Here is a 23541-nt window from a genome sequence, read left to right as displayed (position 1 = left end):
CTGGGAATTCAAAGAATATATTGGGGTTACGTGCACCCACAATTTTTGCTACTGGTATATAGTGCCATTGTCTCACTGGGAATTCAAAGAATATATTGGGGTTACGTGCACCCACAATTTTTGCTACTGGTATATTGTGCCATTGTCTGACTGGGAATTCAAGGAATATATTGGGGTTATGTGCACCCACAATTTTTGCTACTGCTATATAGTGCCAGTTTCTGACTGGGAATTCAAAGAATATATTTGGGTTATGTGCACCCACAATTTTTGCTACTGCTATATAGTGCCAGTTTCTGACTTGGAATTCAAAGAATATATTGGGGTTACGTGCACCCACAATTTTTGCTACTGGTATATAGTGCCAGTTTCTGACTGGGAATTCAAAGAATATATTGGTTATGTGCACCCACAATTTTTGCTACTGGTATATAGTGCCATTGTCTGACTGGGAATTCAAAGAATATATTGGGGTTACGTGCACCCACAATTTTTGCTACTGGTATATAGTGCCAGTTTCTGACTGGGAATTCAAAGAATATATTGGGGTTATGTGCACCCACAATTTTTGCTACTGGTATATAGTGCCATTGTCTGACTGGTAATTCAAAGAATATATTGGGGTTAAGTGCACCCACAATTTTTGCTACTGGTATATAGTGCCATTGTCTGACTGGGAATTCAAAGAATATATGGGGGTTACGTGCACCCACAATTTTTGCTACTGGTATATAGTGCCATTGTCTGACTGGGAATTCAAAGAATATATTGGGGTTACGTGCACCCACAATTTTTGCTACTGGTATATAGTGCCATTGTCTGACTGGGAATTCAAAGAATATATTGGGGTTACGTGCACCCACAATTTTTGCTACTGGTATATAGTGCCAGTTTCTGACTGGGAATTCAAAGAATATATTGGTTATGTGCACCCACAATTTTTGCTACTGGTATATAGTGCCATTGTCTGACTGGTAATTCAAAGAATATATTGGGGTTACGTGCACCCACAATTTTTGCTACTGGTATATAGTGCCATTGTCTGACTGGTAATTCAAAGAATATATTGGGGTTACGTGCACCCACAATTTTTGCTACTGGTATATAGTGCCATTGTCTGACTGGGAATTCAAAGAATATATTGGGGTTACGTGCACCCACAATTTTTGCTACTGGTATATAGTGCCAGTTTCTGACTGGGAATTCAAAGAATATATTGGTTATGTGCACCCACAATTTTTGCTACTGGTATATAGTGCCATTGTCTGACTGGGAATTCAAAGAATATATTGGGGTTACGTGCACCCACAATTTTTGCTATTGGTATATAGTGCCATTGTCTGACTGGAAATTCAAAGAATATATTGGGGTTACGTGCACCCACAATTTTTGCTACTAGTATACAGTGCCATTGTCTGACTGGGAATTCAAAGAATATATTGGGGTTACGTGCACCCACAATTTTTGCTACTGGTATATAGTGCCATTGTCTCACTGGGAATTCAAAGAATATATTGGGGTTACGTGCACCCACAATTTTTGCTACTGGTATATAGTGCCAGTTTCTGACTGGGAATTCAAAGAATATATTGGTTATGTGCACCCACAATTTTTGCTACTGGTATATAGTGCCATTGTCTGACTGGGAATTCAAAGAATATATTGGGGTTATGTGCACCCACAATTTTTGCTACTGCTATATAGTGCCATTGTCTGACTGGGAATTCAAAGAATATATTGGGGTTACGTGCACCCACAATTTTTGCTACTGGTATATAGTGCCATTGTCTGACTGGGAATTCAAAGAATATATTGGGGTTATGTGCACCCACAATTTTTGCTACTGGTATATAGTGCCAGTTTCTGACTGGGAATTCAAAGAATATATTGGTTATGTGCACCCACAATTTTTGCTACTGGTATATAGTGCCATTGTCTGACTGGTAATTCAAAGAATATATTGGGGTTACGTGCACCCACAATTTTTGCTACTGGTATATAGTGCCATTGTCTGACTGGGAATTCAAAGAATATATTGGGGTTAAGTGCACCCACAATTTTTGCTACTGGTATATAGTGCCATTGTCTGACTGGGAATTCAAAGAATATATTGGGGTTACGTGCACCCACAATTTTTGCTACTGGTATATAGTGCCATTGTCTCACTGGGAATTCAAAGAATATATTGGGGTTACGTGCACCCACAATTTTTGCTACTGGTATATAGTGCCAGTTTCTGACTGGGAATTCAAAGAATATATTGGTTATGTGCACCCACAATTTTTGCTACTGGTATATAGTGCCATTGTCTCACTGGGAATTCAAAGAATATATTGGGGTTACGTGCACCCACAATTTTTGCTACTGGTATATAGTGCCATTGTCTCACTGGGAATTCAAAGAATATATTGGGGTTACGTGAACCCACAATTTTTGCTACTGGTATATAGTGCCAGTTTCTGAGTGGAAATTCCCCAAATAATTTGGGGATTCATTCACCCTACATCTCAGGCTCTTGCCATATTCACCCAGGTTGTCAGTGCAGCACCAGCTCGTTCCCAGACAGCTCGGCCCGAAAAACACATTACCTATATAGAGGATTTGGACAATGAAGACAACATGTTCTAAATCTAATGTCTGCACCTTCTCCAGAATTAAAATAAAGGCAGCGTTTAACTTTCAAATAGCACTGCACAAAGGAAGATCTTATCAGCTTGTCTCATGACATGCTACTAAAAAGTGTCATTTGTGTATCTTAATGTAAATATAGTTGTATAAGCTTTTTGGGTTTTAGGCACTGCCAAGTTATTTATTACCACCCGCTCCCTTATAATGATGATGACGCCAAAGTCACTGTGGGTGTTCAGAGCTCACAGCTTTGGTTGACATTTGTCTTGCTCTCTGTCGGTACCAGCTGTCTTTTTGGATACCGTAAAGTTATGTTGACTTTATTAACAGCTATAGAAGCTTTAGCCAGGTTGTGACGGTGTGTAACCCTAACAACACTAAGTGGGATACACATTAATAGTCAGTCTATGTACGCTAAACGTATCACTGAAGTAATTTTTTTTCCCTCTCCCCTAATATAAGAAAGGAACAGACATTAGACCTAGACCGGGGTTCGAGGCTTGTAAAAATCCAGTATTATTTGTTCTTCATGATGTGAAATATGTGTTGAAAAGCAACCCAAGATGAAGTCAGCCATGTGTGCCAGTGTGTTACTTGGCATGCCTTTGCTGGCCCCAACTGTAAGGGTCACTCTCCATTTCCTCCATTTTCCACTCCCCTTCACACCATTTGTGGTGAAGTAATGGGATGCACTGAAGTGCACCCTCTAGCCTCGTGTGGGACAGGGACATCAGATGCCACTCCAACCCCCTCGTCTTCCTCCGCCAGCCAACGGTGCGAAGATGAGAGGAGTGTGCTCTGAATGTTTTCTGCCTAGCAGAGGCTAGTTCTCACTTACGAAAATGGCCCCACTTTGACCTGTATATCAGGCACAATGGTGTAGGTTTCAAAGAAACATGGCACCAACAAGTTGAAAAACGTGGGCCATGCGTGGACCGTGTTTGAGTCTGGCAAGCTCCAGATCTGCTACCAGGTTCCAGCCATTATCACAGGCGCAAAAATGCCAGGCCCCAGGTGTAGCAGGGAAAAAAAATGCCATCTCAGCCAGGATGGCATCCCTGACCTCGGAGGCACTGTGCTGTCTGTCCCCCAAGCTGATCAGTTTCAGCACGGCCTGCTGACATCTCCCCACGCCAGTGTTACAGTGTTTGCCGCTAGTAGCTGGGGTGGAGGTTGCAGCATCGTAGGGTTTCAGTCTACTCCTGCCATGAATTTTGGCCTGGGAGAGGAGATAGGCCACCCCAGTTTGCACCCGGGGACCAGACTCCACCACATTCACCCTGCCTGTCATTAAAGATAAGCACTGCAGCATCCCTGACCACAGGCGCTTGTCCATGTGTCGGTGGTCAAGTGGACCTTGCAGCAAAGCGCAGAGCTCTGGGCCCGACTGATGTTATGGGACACATGCAGGCGCAAGGCAGGGACAGCACACCAAGAGAAGTAGTAACGGCTAGGCCCAGCATAGGGAGGTGCCCCAGCTGCCATCTGCTGACGGAAGGCCTGGGTATCCAGAAGCATAAACAAACACCAACATCTCCAGGGCCAGCAGTTTATCGATGAGGCTGTTAAAGGCTTGGGCATGGGGGTGGGTTGTGTTGTACTTCTGCCTGCAATGAAAAGCTTGGGAGATGTGGAGTGGCTGGGAAGAGGCGCATGATGGTGCAGGCCAAAAGGGCGCATGAGGGTGAACTCCCCAATGTGTCAGAGATAGGTGTGTAGGTGTCCTTGCATCATATACTTGCACCATATTTGGCTTTGGAAGTTAATTTTGTGCCAAAAAGTGGTTAAGACAGCGATCCCTCAGCTACTCCCGTTACACTGTCTATTGAAGTTACCATCTGTGGAACTGGACCACCATTTCTAAGATCCCAAAGGAAGCAGGCAAGAGATGTGCAGTTCAGAAAAAAAGATGAGAAAATAAGTGTAGGCTGTAGAGCACAGAGGGATCGGAGAGGACAGAGCTGGTGTCGGCCAGGTATTCCCACAACATGCGCCTATACTTGTCCCTCCTGGTGACACTAGGCCCCTGAGTGGCAGTAATTTGTCCAGGGGGGCCATTAATGTGTTCCAGACCTAGGAATAAGTCTTCCAACAGGGTAGAGTTTTGCATGCCTTTGCTTCTACCCACTGTTTTTGCTGCTTAGCTTCCCTCCACATCTACACTGCTTTCGCCCCTAAACATCACCCCAGTTTATGCATCTGCTTTTACCCTGTTTTTTTGTTGAATTAGCTTCCCTCCACATCTACACTGCTTTCACCCCTAAACATCACCCAAGTTTATGCCTTTGCTTCTACCCTGTTTTTTTGTTGAATTAGCTTCCCTCCACATCTACACTGCTTTAGCCCCTAAACATCACCCCAGTTTATGCCTTTGCTTCTACCCAGGTTTTTTGTTGATTTAGCTTCCCTCTACATCTACACTGCTTTAGCCCCTAGACATCACTCCTGTCCATGTGGGGTCGGTGGCCTCGTCATCCACCAACTCCTCTTCCAATTGCGCACTGCCCCCTTACTGCAAACCGCACATGACCACAGCTTGCCCTGATGGCAACTGTGTCTCATGATCCCCACTTAGGTCCAGACAAGTCGGTGGCGGGTCCAAAACCCCAAAATTGGAAGGAAATGGCGGATGCTGCAGTATTTCTAACACCTGTTCCTGGTGCTCGGGCCTGGTCTGTGTTGTAACCTGCACCCTGCTTAACGCAGCTGCCATATCCGGAGTTGTGATGAGCGCATGCTGATGTTTCGTGTCCAGTGCAATGGATGGGATGGGATTTCACATAAGTCTGCCACCCATGGCCACTCATGGTTGAGCAACTGAGGGAGTTGACTTTGACGAACCCGAGGGTTTTGGAGTTGGAACTACATCAAAGGTCTGTGCTGCTCACACACTCTGCTCAACACATGATATGTTTAGTGCCAGCAGTGTGGAGACGTCGCACAACAGCCGTTGTTCCAGCAGGTACAGGCGTTGTAGGAGTGCATAGAGGCTAGCAGCGGCAACTATAGACTTTAAAAACTATCCGCACAAGCGCCACACTTTCACCAGTAGCTCAGGAACATTGGGGTACCTTTTTAAAATGATTAGCAGCAATGAGTTAAAAACGTGGCCCAGGCATGGAATATGTTGCAGGCTGCCAAGCTACAGAGCCGATCCCAGGTTACGACCATTATCACACATGACAACATGCCTGGGCCCAGGTGCAGTGGCAAAAACCACATTGCCGTCTCATCGAGGATGGCATGACTCACTTTGTAGGCAGTGTGCTGTCTGGCCCCCAAGCTGATGAGCTTCAGCACGGCCCGCTGACGTCTCCCCACACCAGTGTTGCAGCGTTTCCAGCTCGTAGCTGGGGTCAATCTAACAGCGGAGGAGGAGGGTGGTGTTTCAGCCCTCCTCCCAGGAATGTTGTGTGGGGAGACAAGTCAGTCCACCACATTTTGCGACCCGGTCCATGCCAAGTACATTCAACCACTGTGCCAAGATTGAAAGGTAGCGTCCCTGTCCGCATGCACTTGTCCATTCGTAGCTGGTCACGTGGATCTTTTGGGCAAAGCGCTGAACTTAGGGACCGCCTCATGTTTGGGGAAAAGTGCTGGTGTGGACGGCACAGTGAGGTGGCGCAGTAGCCAGCAGGCCCAAAAAGGGCAGAGTGTCCACAAGCTGGGACCCCAACATCTCCTGGGCCAGAATTTTTGAGATGAGGCCGTTGAAGCCTTGGGCATGTGGGTGGGTTGTACTGTACTTTAGCCTGGAATGAAAGGCCTGGGAGATGGGGAGTCGCATTGCAAAGTGTGTAAACCACACTCAGTTTGTCCTCGACCTATACATTTAGAAATTATCTCCCCCAGCGAGGAACGTGGCCTCGATGGGGGAATTTTTCTAAGGAAGCTAGAAAAGAGGGCATCTTGGGCCTTGCTGGCTCAGGTCTAGCTTCTGTCATGCAGCTGTCTTCTGCCTCTGGACATCCCTTTGCCTCTAGCCACCTTTTTCCCTGCTTAGCTTGCCTCCACATCCACACTGCTTTTGCCCTTAGACATCACCCCAGTCCATGCCTTAGCTTGTACCCCCAGTTTTTGCTGCTTAGCTTGCCTCCACATCCACACTGCTTTTGCCCCTAGACATCACCCCAGTTCATGCCTTAGCTTGTACCCCGTTTTTGCTGCTTAGCTTGCCTCCACATCCACACTGCTTTTGCCCCTAGACATCACCCCAGTCCATGCCTTCGCTTGTACCCCCAGTTTTTGCTGCTTAGCTTGCCTCCACATCCACACTGCTTTTGCCCCTAGACATCATCCCTATCCATGCCTCTGCCCCTAGCCATAACTCTGCCACCCCTGTAAACTCATGGTGCAGAAACTTTGGGAGCTGACTTTGAGGAACCCTTGGGTTTTGTAGATGGAACTCCATCAAAGGTCTGTGCAGCTCACACACCCTGCTCAAGATATGGTATTGTAGGGTTTCAGCGTGTGTGAAAGACGGACAACAGCCTGTGTTTGGACAGATGTAGGCCTTGCTAGAGTGTTTTTAGGCTAGCAGCGACTCCTGTATACTTGCAAAAGTGGGCGCACAAGCGCCGCATTTTCAACAGTAGCTTCGGCACATTTGGGTATGTTTTCAAAAAACGTTGCACCACTAGGTTAGACGTGGGCCAAACATGGAACGTGTTGGAGGCTGGCAAGCTCCAGAGCCGCTACCAGGTTCCAGCCATTATCACAGGCGTAAAAATGCCAGGCCCCAGGTGTAGCAGGGAAAAAAAAATGCCATCTCAGCCAGGATGGCATCCCTGACCTCGGAGGCACTGTGCTGTCTGTCCCCCAAGCTGATGAGCTTCAGCACCGCCTGCTGACGTCTCCCCACACCAGTGTTTTAGCAATTGCCGCTAGTAGCTGGGGTGGAGGTTGCAGCGTCGTAGGGTTTCAGTCTACTCCTGCCATGAATTTTGGCCTGGGAGAGGAGATAGGGTACCTCAGTTTGCACCCCGGGACCAGACTCCACCACATTCACCCTGCCTGTCCTTAAAGATAAGCAGCATCCCTGACCACAGGCGCTTGTCCAAGTGTCGGTGGTCAAGTGGACCTTGCAGCAAAGCGCGGAACTAAGGGCCCACCTGATGTTGAGTGACACGTGCTGGTGCAAGGCGGGGACGCCACACCGGGAGAAGTTGTGACGGCTAGGGACGGCATAGTGAGGTGCCACAGTTGCCATCAGGTCCGGGAAGGCGGGAGTTTCAACAAGCCGGAACGCCAACCTCTCCTGGGCCAGCAGTTTAGTGATGTTGGCGTTCTAGGCTTGCGTGGGTAGGTGGTTAGCGGTGTATTTCTGCCGGCGCTCCAATGTCTGAGAGATGGTGGGTTGTTGTAAAGAAGCGCCTGATGGTGCCTTTGATGGTGCAGGAGAAGGAGATAAGACAGAAACAGGGGAGGATGAGGGAGAAGTCAACAAAGTGGCGGAGGCAGATGAAGTGATGTCCTGGCTCATCCTCTGGAGTGCATCGCCAGCACTGTGAGCAGAGGCAGTGGCATGAACGGCGGGCGACGTTTGTCCTGCCGTTGCTGCCTGCCACTGATTCCATTGCTTGGATTCCAAATGACGGTGCATTGAAGTGGTGGACAGGTTGCTCTTCTCAGGGCCCCTACTTGATTTCGAGAGGGAAATTGTGTAGACGACACTATATCTGTCCTCGGCGCATTCCTTGAAAAAAACTCTACACCTTCAAGAAATGTGCCCTCGATGGGGGAGTTTTTCTGGGCTGGGTACAAAAGGGAACATCTTCGGACATTCCGGGTCTGGCCTGGCTTCGGCAAAGCAGCTGACCTCTGCCTCTGGACATGTCTCTGCCTCTAGCTACCCTTTTTGGTGCTGCACCTGCCTCAACATCCACACTACTTTCCCAGCTTGACATCCGCCTTGTCCAGGTGGGGTCGGTGTCCTCGTCGTCCACCACCTCCTCTTCCAACTCCTGTCTCGCCTCCTCCTCCTGCACAATGCGCATGTCAACTGGCTGCCCTGACAGCAACTGCGTCTCATCGTCGTCGATGAGGGTGGGTTGCTGGTCATCCGCCACCAAATCGACCGGAGATGGAATGGAGGAGACTCTAGTGTTTGAGCATCTGGACACAGATACTCGTCTGTTAGGTCCGTGGAATCGCGAAATGGAGGGGCAGGTTGCGGTACAGTCAAAGGAAGGGAGAACAGCTCTGGGGAGCAGGGACAGTTGGGGTTATTGTTCTGGGAAGATTGGGAATTTTGGGTGGAAGGAGGACAAGACTGTTGGGTAAGAGGAGGTAGAGGCTGACTGGCTGGTGGACAATGTGCTTTAAGCGTTATCCGACAGCCATTGCAAGACCTGTTCCTGGTTCTCGGGCCTACTAAGGCTACTAAGGTTAATGTTGAACTTTTGTGCAAAGTGCAGAACTTAGGGCTCGCCTGATGTTAAGGGACACACGCTGGTACAAGGCTCAACTCACCCTAAGTGCCAAAAACACTGCTGGTGCAAGGCTCTACTCATGCCAAGGGCTTCAATCTCTGCTGGTAGCTCAGCTTAAGGTCCTGTAACTTTGTTTGGAAGGGCTCATGTTAAGGGCTAGAAAAGTGAATTTTGGAAGGTCTTACCACATCACACACACACACACACACACACACACACATACACACACACTCAAAATGACAGTTAAGGGTGAGGGCTTTTGGATTTCCCATTGTCTATTCCATCCGTGGTTGTCATGGGGAACGTGATTTAAAGGGGTGGTTGTTACTGTTTGTTGAGCTTAAATTGGGGTTTGTGTCCATCCATTTGGGGAGTAAAGAAGGTTTCCAGGTATTTTCCCACTTGGATAGAGGTTTTTTTGAATGTGGAAAGTGTGTAGTTGTTAGGCTGTGATGTTGGGGTAATAGAGGGTCTTTGGTGTGTTAGATGCCCCCAGACATGCTTCCCCTGCTGTCCCAGTGTCATTCCAGAGGTGTTGGCATCATTTCCTGGGGTGTCATAGTGGACTTGGTGACCCTCCAGACACGGATTTGCGTTTCCCCCTTAACGAGTATATGTTCCCCATAGACTATAATGGGGTTCGAAACCCGTTCGAACACACGAACAGTGAGCGGCTGTTCGATTCGAATTTCGAACCTCGAACATTTTAGTGTTCGCTCATCTCTAATTTTTAAGGACATGTTGATTCAGGGTTTTATATCGATTTCCAGATTGGAGTCGGGAAGGATTTTTTTTCCCCTGGCATAATCTTCATGGGGTTTTCTGCCTGTCTCTGGATCAACACTGTAGGGTTATAAGTTATAAAAACCAAAAAAACTTTGCAAGTCTTCAGTAGGTGATACCTTTTTTAATGGCTAACTCATAATGATGACAGAATATGACGTTTCGAAGCTTCCTCTGAGCTTCTTCTTCAGATATAACTAAAAACACCTTCTAGAGGCTGCATATTTATAACTGGACACAGGGGTAGGATTACAGGAGGGAGGGGGGAAGAGGCTTATTACTATATACTTCTAAAAACAAACAATCAATTGCCAGATCCCAGGTTTTTATCTTAATGGCTGTCTTAATGATTTGTATAAAAAGACATAAACCCACGTGAGATGTTCATTCCATTGTCCAACGTCTGGAATAGGGTCATGGCCTTGTACTCATAAATCAGTCGCTGTTTTCTTGATTTAAAGTTCCCTTTTAAGATCAAGATTTTCATGTCATTGGTGATATTATGATCTTCCTGGCAAAAATGATTTGGGTTATAAGTTGGAACTTGATGGACTAATGTCTTCATGTAACCTCATCTACTATGTAACATGTTCCCATGAGGGCCTGGAAGACCCTGTTCAGACCTCATTTCTGATTTTTGCCCAATGTATTTGTGTCTCTGGACTTCTTAGACATCCTGTTCACCAGCTCCCTGGAATATCAATACCTGGTAGTAACTGTGGCCCTTGCGGCATATGAGCCAAATTTACAGATGTCCTTGGGAATAAAGGCTTCTGATATCTGACGTATTCTTAGATTCCTTAAGATAATTTTTCTTCCAGAGGTTCCCCAGTGCTAAAATGGTGAGGGTACATATATGCCTAGTAAAACTCTCCATAAACACACTTAGTTGGATAACTGGGTGCCAAAAATTCATGGTGAGGGTCTTTTCTACCCCCCATCGAGCTGGTATACATAAGTACACAATTAGACTACTCCATAGAACGATACCCACTAAAAATAGGATCCCATGGTTTTATAAAATGGGATCCTATAAGAAATATAGAATATATAAGAGCTATACGTTGGGCGCTTTCAAATGGACATTAACATGATCTGAACGGGGCGTAATAAAGGTCTAAGATGGAAGGAAATCAACATTCTGAAATCCCAGTAAAGTCTCACAATTCTAATAATAACATCACACAAGTTTTCCCACATTTTGTTCTTCATGGTAACAAACACTGGAAAACTAGAAGCATCCAAAGTAAATGTGGGCTGGGTCTATTGGAGGTCCGCGCACCAGAATCACATAAAACACAGAAGCAACTTACTCATCCTGGCGCATTACGATAATCATCGGCTTCAATAAGGCCAAATTTAGCTGAAAATTTTTGTTGGTCAAGAGATAGAAAAATAAAAGGATGTCACAGTAGCCAAAGGAAAAGGATGTAACATACTGGAAACGGATGTGGTCTGGGGGAGGTCAGGGCACGGCATTTTTAACAACTTGGCATGAAGACTGAAGGACTGGTTATTCCAAGAGGAAAAATCTGTGTAGTCATTACAGGAGAGCACTATATGGCGGCATATGAAGTTCAGTCTCACGTCCTAAGGCCTGGTTCACATCTGCGTTGGTATTCCACATGAGGACCCCCCAACCAAACGGAATACCAAACACAATTGCAAGTGCTGTGCAGTAAAAGCACACGGACCCCATAGACTATGATGGGGTCTGTGTGTTTGTCGCACAGAACATGCGGACAGGAAAGTAGTTCACAATCTACTTTCCTGTCTGCATGATTCGTAAGGGCTGCGCACAGCAACCACATGGACCCCATTATAATCTATGGGGTCTGTGTGCTTTTACTGCACAGCGTTGGAATTGCGTTTGGTATACCGTTCTGGGGGTCCCCATGTGGACTCCCCCAAATGGATTACCAAACGCAGATGTGAGCGAAAGGTAAGGGTCATAGCCAGATTTCAGCTCCATTTTCCACTGAGCTGTAAAGGCAAGTTCATACAGAGGAATTTGCAACAGAGTTGCAAGTTCACACCAAATATTGATGGGATGTCTCTTCATTCACTTCATGTCAATTGACAAACAAAAAAAACCTATTAACCCTTCTATTTCTGTAAGCATTGTTACATGGTACCATGTTGCAGATTCTGTTGCTCTGAGGGGAGAATATATTCTTACACGCGGACTCCAACTGAGCCTTTATGGCGACGTACACTATATACTAAAAGACACAAAGACTCCATGCACTGCCGGTCAGGTTTTGTGTCAAGCTAAAGCCACCCATACACATCGGATGTGTATCAGCCAAACCTGCCGATTTATGGTAGTTCTAGCCTACAATCTAAGGGTCAATGCCCACAGAGTTTTTTGGCGAGGATTTTGACGCTGAATCCGCCTCAGGAGCCTGAGACGGATTAAGTGTCAAAATCCTCACCAAAAAACTCTCAAGGTATTGTATAATTAGATGTATAATTTGTTACATATTTACTTTCATAGGAATCATCGCTGGCTTTATAATGGATTAGAGGAGCTTCATTGCTTCTGACTGACCGACCTTGGATGTCAGCCATTTATCAAGCAGTCGGAGTCAGGCTTTGGAAAAGTAGAGTAGTTGTCAATGGATAGACCATTGATTCTACAATCCTTGGGTTCAGAATTTGGACAGTTTTGATAATACCCTGCAAAGAATGTTGCTTGGTGCTTGTGACCAACCACATCTATCCACCGGGCAGGGTTCATGGTTACTGTAGTAATACTGTGGTGTGATTTCGGTATACAGACTCACCTTTACATAGCATGATAGCATGACCACGGTCAAACTGTATTAAGGTTCCCTGATGCCGGCCATATGTCAATGTAACGGTCACTCTTTTCCCAAGAAGCCTGCTTAAAGACCTAGAATCCATCTGGCTCGCTTGATGTGGACTCTTACTGGGCCTGAGAAAAACAAAAGAAAAAATGTACAAAAAAAAGCGCCAGTGATCATGTTCTAAATCTACTGCAAAGCTATTGCGATGTAATAAAGCAGCACATCTGTATCTTCTCCAAGATGTCTCACCGCAGGCACAGATATAGGATGTGAATACCCTCCCAGTATCTCTTATGTCTGCTACCATGCTAAAATACACAACCACCATCTTGGAGCAGTTTATTAATTTCAGAACTTACCTTAGCTTTCTTTGCAAGCTTAGGTCAGCTCTCTTATGGTATTACAAGGCAGAGTGTGCATGTCTGCATTTTATGTAGAAATCTCAAAAAAGTAGCTTTTCTGACCCATAAATATTCGATTATGTTGAGCCAACAGTGAACAATGAAAGCACCCGGACCGCAAAGACTAATGGGGTCTGTGTGTTTTCTGCATGGTGTCTGCACAGATCATGCATACACAAAAGAAGTTCTTGGAGGACTTTTCTCTCTGCATGATTCATTAGGACACCGTGCAGGAAACACACGGACCTCATTACAGTCTATGGGGTCCGTGTGCTTTCATTGCTCACCGCTTGTCAATGCGTTTGGTATTCCGTTTGAGAGGGATCCCCAAACAGACTCCCCAAATGGAATACCGAACCAGGCCGCTCTCTATATAATAAGAATACAAAGATTCTTATCTTAACCTGCACTATTTCTGAAAAGATGTTTTATAATTGGAGGTACTCTTAAAATGTTGTGAAAAAGGTAAAAAAACAAAAAAAAACACAACACAATTCCCTGTTCACCACTAGCACAGTATGATTTATCCCTGGGTACAATGTATGAACAAGGATAACAGTGATGTCATAGTACAGGAATAATGCACACGGTGATGTCACAGTCCACAAATATATACAGTAATGTCAGAGTTCAAGGATAGTACACAGAGTGATGTCACAGTACAGGGATAATACACACAGTGATGTCACAGTACAGGGATAATACACACAGTGACGTCACAGTACAGGGATAATACACACAGTGACGTCACAGTACAGGGATAATACACACAGTGATGTCACAGTACAGGGATAATACACACAGTGATGTCACAGTACAGGAATAACACACAGATGTCACAGTACAGGGATAATACACACAGTGATGTCACAGTACAGGGATAATACACACAGTGATGTCACAGTACAGGAATAACACACAGATGTCACAGTACAGGGATAATACACACAGTGATGTCACAGTACAGGGATAATACACACAGTGATGTCACAGTACAGGGATAATACACACAGTAATGTCACAGTACAGGAATAATACACACAGTGATGTCACAGTACAGGGATAATACACACAGTGATGTCACAGTACAGAGATAATACACACAGTGATGTCACAGTATAGGGATAATACACACAGTGATGTCACAGTACAGGGATAATACACACAGTGATGTCACAGTACAGGGATAATACACACAGTGATGTCACAGTACAGGGATAATACACACAGTGATGTCACAGTACAGGGATAATACACACAGTGATGTCACAGTACAGGGATAATACACACAGTAATGTCACAGTACAGGAATAATACACACAGTGATGTCACAGTACAGGGATAATACACACAGTGATGTCACAGTACAGGGATAATACACACAGTGATGTCACAGTACAGAGATAATACACACAGTGATGTCACAGTACAGGGATAATACACACAGTGATGTCACAGTACAGGGATAATACACACAGTGATGTCACAGTACAGAGATAATACACACAGTGATGTCACAGTACACATGGCTCCATTCACATTCGCACTGGTGAAGGAGTTGCGGCCCTATTTTTTGTGTCACCCCAGCCATACGGTTACATACAGAGCCCAGTGGAGCCCATTGATTAATCGGAGGTTCCTTTTGTTGCAACCAAACCTGGCGGACAATAAAGCTGCACATGCAGGATTGTAGGAAGACATTGTGATGGAGTCTCCAGTGCAAATGTGAACATAGCCTTACAGTGCTGGATAACCCCTTTAGGTATATGTGCACACCAACAGACAATGTGCTCATGTAATATACTAATATACTGTATATATATATATATATATATATATATATATATATATATGTGTGTGTGTGTGTTTGCCTACAATATTCTGACATTGGTATTATACTTTGCCGTCTAGGACCTTACCCATGTGCAAATAACGCAGCTGTATTACAACTTAGGGCATGAAGTCTATCAATCATGTATTACAATGTGAACAAAGACAAGCAGCATTGCACTGCGGGTAAAGAGCTCAATATATAACCTACAATGACGACATATTGCAGACTGATGACGTCATCGCATTTACTAACGTTTCCGCTCACAAACGGCCTCTAACGTAGGGAAACCTGCTCTAGTCACGTGATATGCTGGGCGCCGCGAGTTCCCGACCTCGTCATTTACATACGGCCGCTGATTGGCTCACAGTCGGCTTCTTGGTTTGAATGACAAGCCTTTCCCGCCAATTGCGTTATATGTGATGACACGGCGGTACCTCGTCTTTGTGCCGTAGCTAGCGCCCCTAGTGGACGTGGGAGAAGATGCAGCCAGTTAGTTTCATAAGCTCTATTATCAGTATGGGTGTAAAATGCCTCACACAAACCCAAAATATTGCTTATGTTGCTATATTAGTACCCAGAATGTCCCCCTCCTCACACCCATCTGCCCCTGGGAGTCTGCTGTTCTGGGACATCAAAAGACCACCAGGGCAATAGCTACATGGACTACTAAGACAGTGGACCCCGACAGTGCTGGAGGGACCCCAATAGGGGGCATTCACGCTACCGTAAGATGTCTGCTTTGATAGGTTCCTAATAAAAAAAAAATTAAAAAATTTACACGCCTGTGCCTTTGTTTTTATGACACATCGCCTGTATTCTATGTTTCATTACAATTCTAGGGAAACTAAATTTACTTAGAAATCCCTTACAAATACAACACTTTGGATTCACACCAGCGCTTGCACTACGTTTGGGGATTCTGTTCCCCTTTCCACATATTTCGCCCTTTTCGGGCATAAACCACACTGACCCCATTATAGTCTATGGCGTCCGCAGGTTTCATAAGGTAACTGCTCTTTTCATGCAGATCAGGTTTCTGTTTTAGGGGGGTCCCCAAGCGGACCCCCCCAAACGGAAACCCAAACGCAATTGTGAACCAGGCTTAAGGGGAAGGGGCAGGAGTGAGTAATGCCCTGTCCACATCTGCATTGGTATTCCGTCTGGGGGAGTCCACATGAGGACCCCCCCCCCCAATGGAATACCGAACGCAACTTCAAGCGGTGTGCCAGTGAATATGGTCCGTGTGCTTGCTGTCAGATCTCTGCAGGGATCATGCAGATAGGAAAGTAGTTCACAATCTACTCTGTCTGCATGATTCGTGCGGGCAGTGCACGGCAAACACATGCACCCCATTATAGTCTATGGGGTCCATGTGCTTTTACTGCACAGCGCTTGCAGTTGCGTTTGGTATTTCGTTTAGAGGTCCCCATGCGGAGATGTGTACCCAATGAGAAATGGGTGAGAATGGGTGGAGTCAATTTAGAAGTGGGTGGGGCTACATTTGCCACAGCCCGCCCACATTTTGTCCCTCTTTCTGCCCTTTAAAAGTTGGGTGGTATGCCTTACAGGAGATATCAGCCGGGGGGAAAAAAAGGGAAAGCAAGACTTTATGGGGAGCTCAATGTATATATTATATATATATAAAAAAGTAAAAAGACACAAAAAAATGCCACTACCTTGCCCACATCACAGGTTAGCCCATTTCTACACTGGTTAAGGGTTAACAAGAAATTAAACCCTTATGAGGTTAAATATTCAGTATTCCCCAACAGGAATAAAATAAGACTGCGTACAAGTGTGTACAAGGTCCTTGTACCAAGACAAATACAGCCGCATTATATGATATACAGAACAGTATTATATGATATACAGAACAGTATTCACCTAATAGAATTCTAGCAAACCTTGTATTACACATAAAAACACCCTGACAGGCAGAACTTACTGAGTTGCCGCCCGTCTGTCCATAGAGCATTGTTACTATCGCTTTCCCCATTGCTTTATCCTCACCTTCCACTAATAAACTGGACTCACAGCCAGAACTTCTTCCTCCCTCTTATCTGTATGCGTATTAGCAAATCTCCCCACTTGTCTTTATGATGGACACCAGAGGGCGCTATCATGCCTCCATTTCATTGTGCATATCCGTAACAATGTGGCAGATAACATTCCTGCTCATTTATGACATGGCTTCAGCCTTTGGTTGCATATATAAGATATAAGTATACAAGTATATGAGTATTCCTCACGTAGTAGAGAGATTTTGGCGTGGGCACCGACATAAGACAGTTTTCATAGCTCCCAGTCATTCCTATTGGCGTAGCAGCGACGCAGAACCACTTCTAAATGCACAGTCAGTCCCAAACTGTTCTATTGACATGCAATAAAATGCTAATTTTGGGAAAACACCTCCCTGGATGTTTTTTAGGGTTCTAAGAGCGGTGTTGCCAGATGTTTGCATGTAGTCAGTAGGAGAAGTGTTCATCTGCTCACAGCGAGACAGATTTATCCGTGGATTTACGTCAGATTTCTGGCCTTCTTGTAGCACTCCATATGTATGAAGCCCTGCGCTATGTTTACCGGTACATACTGATTTAGGCCTTATTCACATCCACATTTTGCTGACGTGTCATGTCTCTGGTCATCGCAGACAACACTTCTTATTTGTGTGTCATGTGCTGTCTCTGGTTCATCCGGTTGTTCACTTTTGGGAAAAACGGATCAACTTTTTTTTTTACATTTCCTAGGCTTTTCTATGTCTCTGGATCCATAAAAAATGAAAGACATATGGATTTTATCCATTTCTTTCATGGATCCATAGACTTTGATGCATTGTCGTCGGTTAAAAAAAGAAAAAAAAAAAAACATTTCCATGGTCTGGGAAAAAGAGATTGTCTGAATAATTACATTGACATGAATCGATATATATGGCAAGCATGAAAAACACACATGGCGTACATATATAAACTGCAGATGTGAGACGTAGGCGACTCCACATATAGACTATGGGGTCGGCCGGTGTCTGCAGGTAACCGCTATTTTATTGGTCTGACTCTCCATTATTCTGGTACCCCCGACAGAGCCTGGCGCAGATGCAAACCTAGCCTAAAGCCTTTAAAACAGTGGAAGTCAATAGGTACATTGTAAAAAAAAACAAAAAAACAAAACCATACCTCCATTTTCTGGCCTTACGGACCCAATATAAGTCTACTGGTCCTCATTAAAGGGGTTATCTTATTTATAATATTAATGACCTATCCTTAGTATAAGGGTAAGTTCACACGGCGATTTTTGGACCAGAGTCTGAGACGGAGGCCGCCTCAGGTTCCGGACCAAAAGCCCGGTACCTGTGACTGAAAGCGATGCACTGCAACGACCTCCAACCGCGCACTCCAGTTCGGATTAGGCCCAATGAATGGGCCTAGTCCGGAGGAGGGAGAGTCTTCAGGCAGATGTCGTGAGGCGACTTGGCCTGAAGAATGAGCACCTCACTTCTTTTTTCTGGGAACCGGAAGAAACGGCTCCCAGAACAAAGACCTGAGCGGAACAAAGACAAATGAGCAGTGTGGCTCCAGCCATGTAACCATTACCAAGAGCTGCGCTGACCTGGTATGTCTGAAACGTCATCAGTATTAGAAAATGGATAACCCCTTTAAGCTAAGGCCCCATGGGTTGGGTAAAAAAAAAAAAAAAAAAAAAAAAAAAAAAGCTATGATGCTAAAAATGGATGAGAACTATACATTGAAAAAGGACAGACAGGTCGTGTACTGTCTGTGGTTGATCGATTATTCACGTGTATTTATTTATTTATTTCATTTCCTATATTTTATAATATGAAAAATAGACAGCGTGCAGAGTAGCATAAGCTCTATAATTTTAATAAAAAAAAAAAAATAATAATAATAATAATAATAAATTTTATTTATATAGCACCAACATATTCCGCAGTGCTGTACAATTTGTAGGGTTCAAATACAGACAGATACATAACAAAGAACGTCATTTCACACAATGGGACTGAGGGCCCTGCTCGCAAGAGCTTACAATCTATGAAACCTTAGCAAACATTACAACTACTCCTATGAGTTATACGTTAAAGGGGTTGTCCAAGCGAAAATAGATTTTTCATACTGATAATCTATCCACAGGATAGGTCCTCAGCATGGGGGTCCGCATTACATCCATCATCTTGGTGGGTATATCTATTTACTAGGTGATTGTTTCCTTACCCCCATATAAGACACTGGCCCGGCCTGAATACATTGCTGGTGCAGCAGTAAGAAAACAGACGTTACCTTCTGTACACAGCAAGGAATGCCCCAGAAAATGCTCACTTCATAAGCACAAATCTCATGTTTGCTCAGCTCTTCACAGCTAGACAGAGCTCGGCCGTATTTTATAGGAAGTGCCAGCTTTTGCTGCATTCCTGGGAGTTTTGCACTTAATTTTTTCTGGCTCTGTACACATATCCTTAACAAAGGTGTCTAACAAGTGTGCCAGGTGTATCCTCATGACTGTGTGCCAGGCGGCGGACTGAGGCCGCTTGTGACTTAATTGCAGTCAATTGTTCAGTTTTTGCAATTAATGAAGACACACACTATGGCGCCAGTAAACCTGCCGAAATGACTGTCTGGTAAGGGCATGGTCAGTGTGCCCAATGGCTGGGCAATTCTGCAGGCAAGGCTCCTGGAAAAAAAAGACCTGAGCGGCTCCCATTGATTTCAATAGGAGCTGTCTTTTTGGTCATGATTTTGAGGAGGATACAGCCTCATAATCTTGACCAAAAAACTCTGTGTGGACTTACCCGAAATCTCAGTTTAGCCCCGGCTTTTACGTAGTGTACATCTGGTCACAAAAGCCTGATATTGCTGCTAAAACCTTAGTGTGTATTAAGGCATTGGGGCAGATTTTGTATGCCTGGTGACAATTTTCAAAAAATTGCAACTTTATTTTTGCTATGTGCTGCCTTTGCCAAAAAAGGACCAAGGCTGTACAGGAGGCATGGCCATTGACCCTGCCAAATTTAACATCCTTTATGTCAGACATCTGGTGTAAACGATGGGGAAACTCATTTCCCCTGCGGCACACTGCTCGGTGGAGGGTGCACCTCATTTATGAGCAAGAGTGTAGCTTGTCATTTATAAGGCGCACCATCCATCAGCTCCGGGGCTATGATCATAGCAACCCATTGGACTCCACGATTTTATCCAAAGGTTGGAGGGGGTGATTTTGTCACCTAAACACCTAGATGCCATGATTGCTATTGATCATGGCATCTTGGGGTTTAAGCCGTCGGCGTCTGAGTATTCCAGCACAGTTGGAGTTTTCTCTCTTGCACTCACTGTAGGATTTACTATCCAAGTGGCTGGTAACACTGTGGCGTCTCTCAGAGTGGGGTTTTATGCAGTGTTTTGCAGTGTTACGCTCCTGCTATGCTTTTCTATCCAAAACCTGAATTAACATTGATGGCCGATCCACAGGACCCCATTCTGAGCAGCTGTTTTGTTCGTCAGAAGCCATATACTAGGTATACAACTGGAAGCAGCTCTGCTCTTATTCAACTAAATGGCAGCGGGACTACAGTTCCAGGCACCACCGCTGTATACAGTTTACAGAGCTCAATACACTGTAGTGATGGTGCCTGGAACCTCTTCCATTTACTTGAATAAGAGTAGGGATTCTTCCAGCAGCCAAAATTGCTGATCGGGACTGGGTCTGAATGTCAGACCTTGACCAATCTGTGGATAGGTCATCAGTATCTATTACCTTCAAGTCCTAAATATCCCTTTAAACCCATTATAACTCAGCACAGCATCCCATGGACAGCTAGAGCCAGTACCATCTATGCTTGCGGTACACTGAGATTCTCCAAAATAGGCTACATACAACTTGTAGGCCCCGGTACAATCTTTTGTCCAGGGCCCACTACCTCATCCCTACAGTGAATTCTTGATAGTGATGATTACGGGTGCTAAAGAGTTTGATCCACCTTAGTGTGGTTAGAGGAATCTGTGGTCTCCTTGGCTTATAGGCCAGATGGAAGCTGCATCTCAATACTAATGCCAGTGCTTATGGACCCAAGTGTGACTGCACCTACTGCACCCCCTCAAGATATGCCCCTGTACACAGTACAAGGGATAAGTTCCAATCAATGGGGGTCGGAGCACTGGATGAAACAGTGATTAAGATGACGGGGGTCCCCCATTAGTCCCACTAAAGTCATTCGCTAGTGCACATTCCATTCACTTCAATGGGACAGTCCCGACAGTACAATGATTCTCTAAAGGGGCCGTGCCACTATTAACCCTTATAAGTGCCTATGCAGTGGTCCCCTCTGATCTCCAGAACAAGGGTCTTGCAACTCTTTGTCTGAATAGAGCAAGCCATTGCATACCAAGGCAAGTCTTTGAAGCTGTCAGAAGTCGCTGAGTCATATTCTTGGCTATGACTGTGCTTTTAAAAAAATGGAGCGTTCTTGTAAATGGAAATCCCCTCTAAATCTTTATGATCAGTATTGCCTACGGCACGAGAACAAGCATCGGAACGTACATGTAGTCATTTAGCTCAGGTTCACTTTATATGTAAAACTATCTTATAAACACGAGCTAAAAGGTTTCCAAAACTCCCAGACAAACTGTGCAGCAAAAAAATGTAATATTGGCTGGAGGACAAGAGCTTTTCTAGCGCTACTATTCATAAGAGACTAGCGCGTACCAATGTGTTTACAGATGTGCAATAAAATCTATTGACATGTATTTAATAGCATCCGCAGAGCCTGGAAGATTCAACACACACATTACCCAGGGTTACTCTGGCATTAGCCCCAAAGGCAAATCAAAGCCCTGGCTAACAAGGGCACATTTTACTATGACACAGACATCACAATATAGCAACCAGTCCAGTAGACGGTATGTCCTGACCTGACCACACCAAAACAGGCCGAATTAGGGAACTTCTGAAATATCCCACCTTACCCCAACATTATGACTGTTATACATTTCCTCTAAGGTTTTGCTCTATCTTTTATAATTATATATTAATAAGTAAATGGTTCCCGTATGGAGGTTTCCTGGGATCAATGTCTTTTAAAGGGTTTCTGATGCAGTTCTTGGCAAAAACCGCCTCAAAAACCGCTAGCGTTTTTTTCAAGGTCCATACACTGTGCTGAAGGAAAAAAAAAAAAAACTAAAAATGCCTCATGTCAAAAAATGCTTCAAAAAACCATTTCCTAATTTCTGAAGCGGATTTTTTCCTGACCAAATTCCTCGACACCTAACTACTAGAGATGAGCGAGTAGTATTCGATCGAGTAGGTATTTGATCGAATACTACGGTATTTGAAATATTCGTACTCGATCGAATACTGCTAACTATTCGCAGTAAATATTCAATTCAGAACCAGCGTTGATTGGCCAAATGCTATACAGTGTATAGCATTCGGCAAATCAACGCTGGTTCTGCAGCAGGCTCGTCCTTGCTAGTCAGGAGAGCTGGCAGCTTGCTATTACGAGGGAGCTTACTTTTTCTCATAGGAATGAATTGACCAGCGTTGATTGGCCAGTGTACAGCATTCGGCCAATCAACGCTAGTTTCTGCCGGAGGCTCGTCTGTGAGGAGGCGGAGTCGAAGATCGGACCACAGCAGTCTCTATTGTGTTCTGATTTTAGACTCTGCCTCCTCACAGACGAGCCTCCGGCAGAACCAGCGTTGATTGGCCGAATGCTGTACACTAGTCAATCAACGCTGGTCAATTCATTCCTATGAGAAAAAGTAAGCTCCTCGTAACAGCAAGCTGCCAGCTCTCCTGACTAGCAAGGACGAGCCTGCTGCAGAACCAGCGTTGATTTACCGCAGGCTCATCTTTACTAGTCGGGAGAGCTGGTAGCTTCCTGTTATGAGGGAGCTTACTTTTTATCAGCGCAACTGCAAGCACTGTGCAGTTAAAGCGCACGGACCCCATAGACTATAATGGGGTCCATGTGCTTTAACTGCACAGCGCTCCTCCTAAACATTCTCCTCCTGCTATTCATGGACTTGGTGACTCTCCTTTAGTTGAATAGTGGTTTCCGCTGAAACGAGCTTTTTTTCCCATAGACTATGATGGGATATGATATTCGATCGAGTAGTCGAATATTGAGGCTGTACTAGAAACAAATATCGAATCTCGAATATTTTACTGTTTGCTCATCTCTACTAACTACCTTTGAATTAGCCCTTATTCCTACGGTTTCAATGGTTTCCCCATAGGTATAATTGAAACAGAAAGGCTGCAGAGGAAACCTTTGTGAACTTTCTGTTTAGGGCTGTGGGTAGAACAGTGATGTGTTGTCGCCATGTTTTTTCCCACAGCGCTTTTTTGCTGCAAGACACCATCTGAGGCCTTAGCCTGAAGGTTGATGGAAATTAGTGTCTAGTAGCCAAGTGGGTGTAAACACTGTAGTATAGCGTCACCTTGTTGAATAGAACATGCTCAATACGGAACAGAACGGAACGTAGCATCAGAACCCCCATTGGACAGCATGTGGTTGTATGTATACGATAAAGAAGCAGGCAATACATTTTTTTCTACATGTTTACTTAAACTCATATAAACTATAACATGTGACCGACTACCATGACAAAAAAATAAAAAGTTGGCAAAAATATTCTTAGAGA

The 23541-nt window shown here is 44.8% G+C and overlaps 1 protein-coding gene across 1 annotated transcript in view; it reads right to left on the bottom strand.

Annotated features, from left to right (window-relative positions):
- The window catches only part of LOC142194316 (piRNA biogenesis protein EXD1-like), a 48628-nt gene extending 29317 nt beyond the window's left edge, over nucleotides 1–19311 (bottom strand). Inside the window, exons 1-3 of the mRNA XM_075263785.1 lie at nucleotides 19183–19311; nucleotides 12902–12960; nucleotides 12629–12780 (exon numbers count right to left, since the gene is read on the bottom strand). Of these exons, the coding sequence (XP_075119886.1) occupies nucleotides 12629–12780; nucleotides 12902–12960; nucleotides 19183–19311 (340 nt within the window). The remainder of the gene's footprint in view (nucleotides 1–12628; nucleotides 12781–12901; nucleotides 12961–19182) is intronic.
- Nucleotides 19312–23541: the final 4230 nt, after the last annotated feature.

This window comes from Leptodactylus fuscus, chromosome 1 (genome assembly GCF_031893055.1).
Source record: "Leptodactylus fuscus isolate aLepFus1 chromosome 1, aLepFus1.hap2, whole genome shotgun sequence".
Lineage (NCBI taxonomy): Eukaryota > Metazoa > Chordata > Amphibia > Anura > Leptodactylidae > Leptodactylus > Leptodactylus fuscus.
Note: the sequence above shows the minus strand (reverse complement) of the source record. Positions and strands in the feature narration are given on the sequence as shown.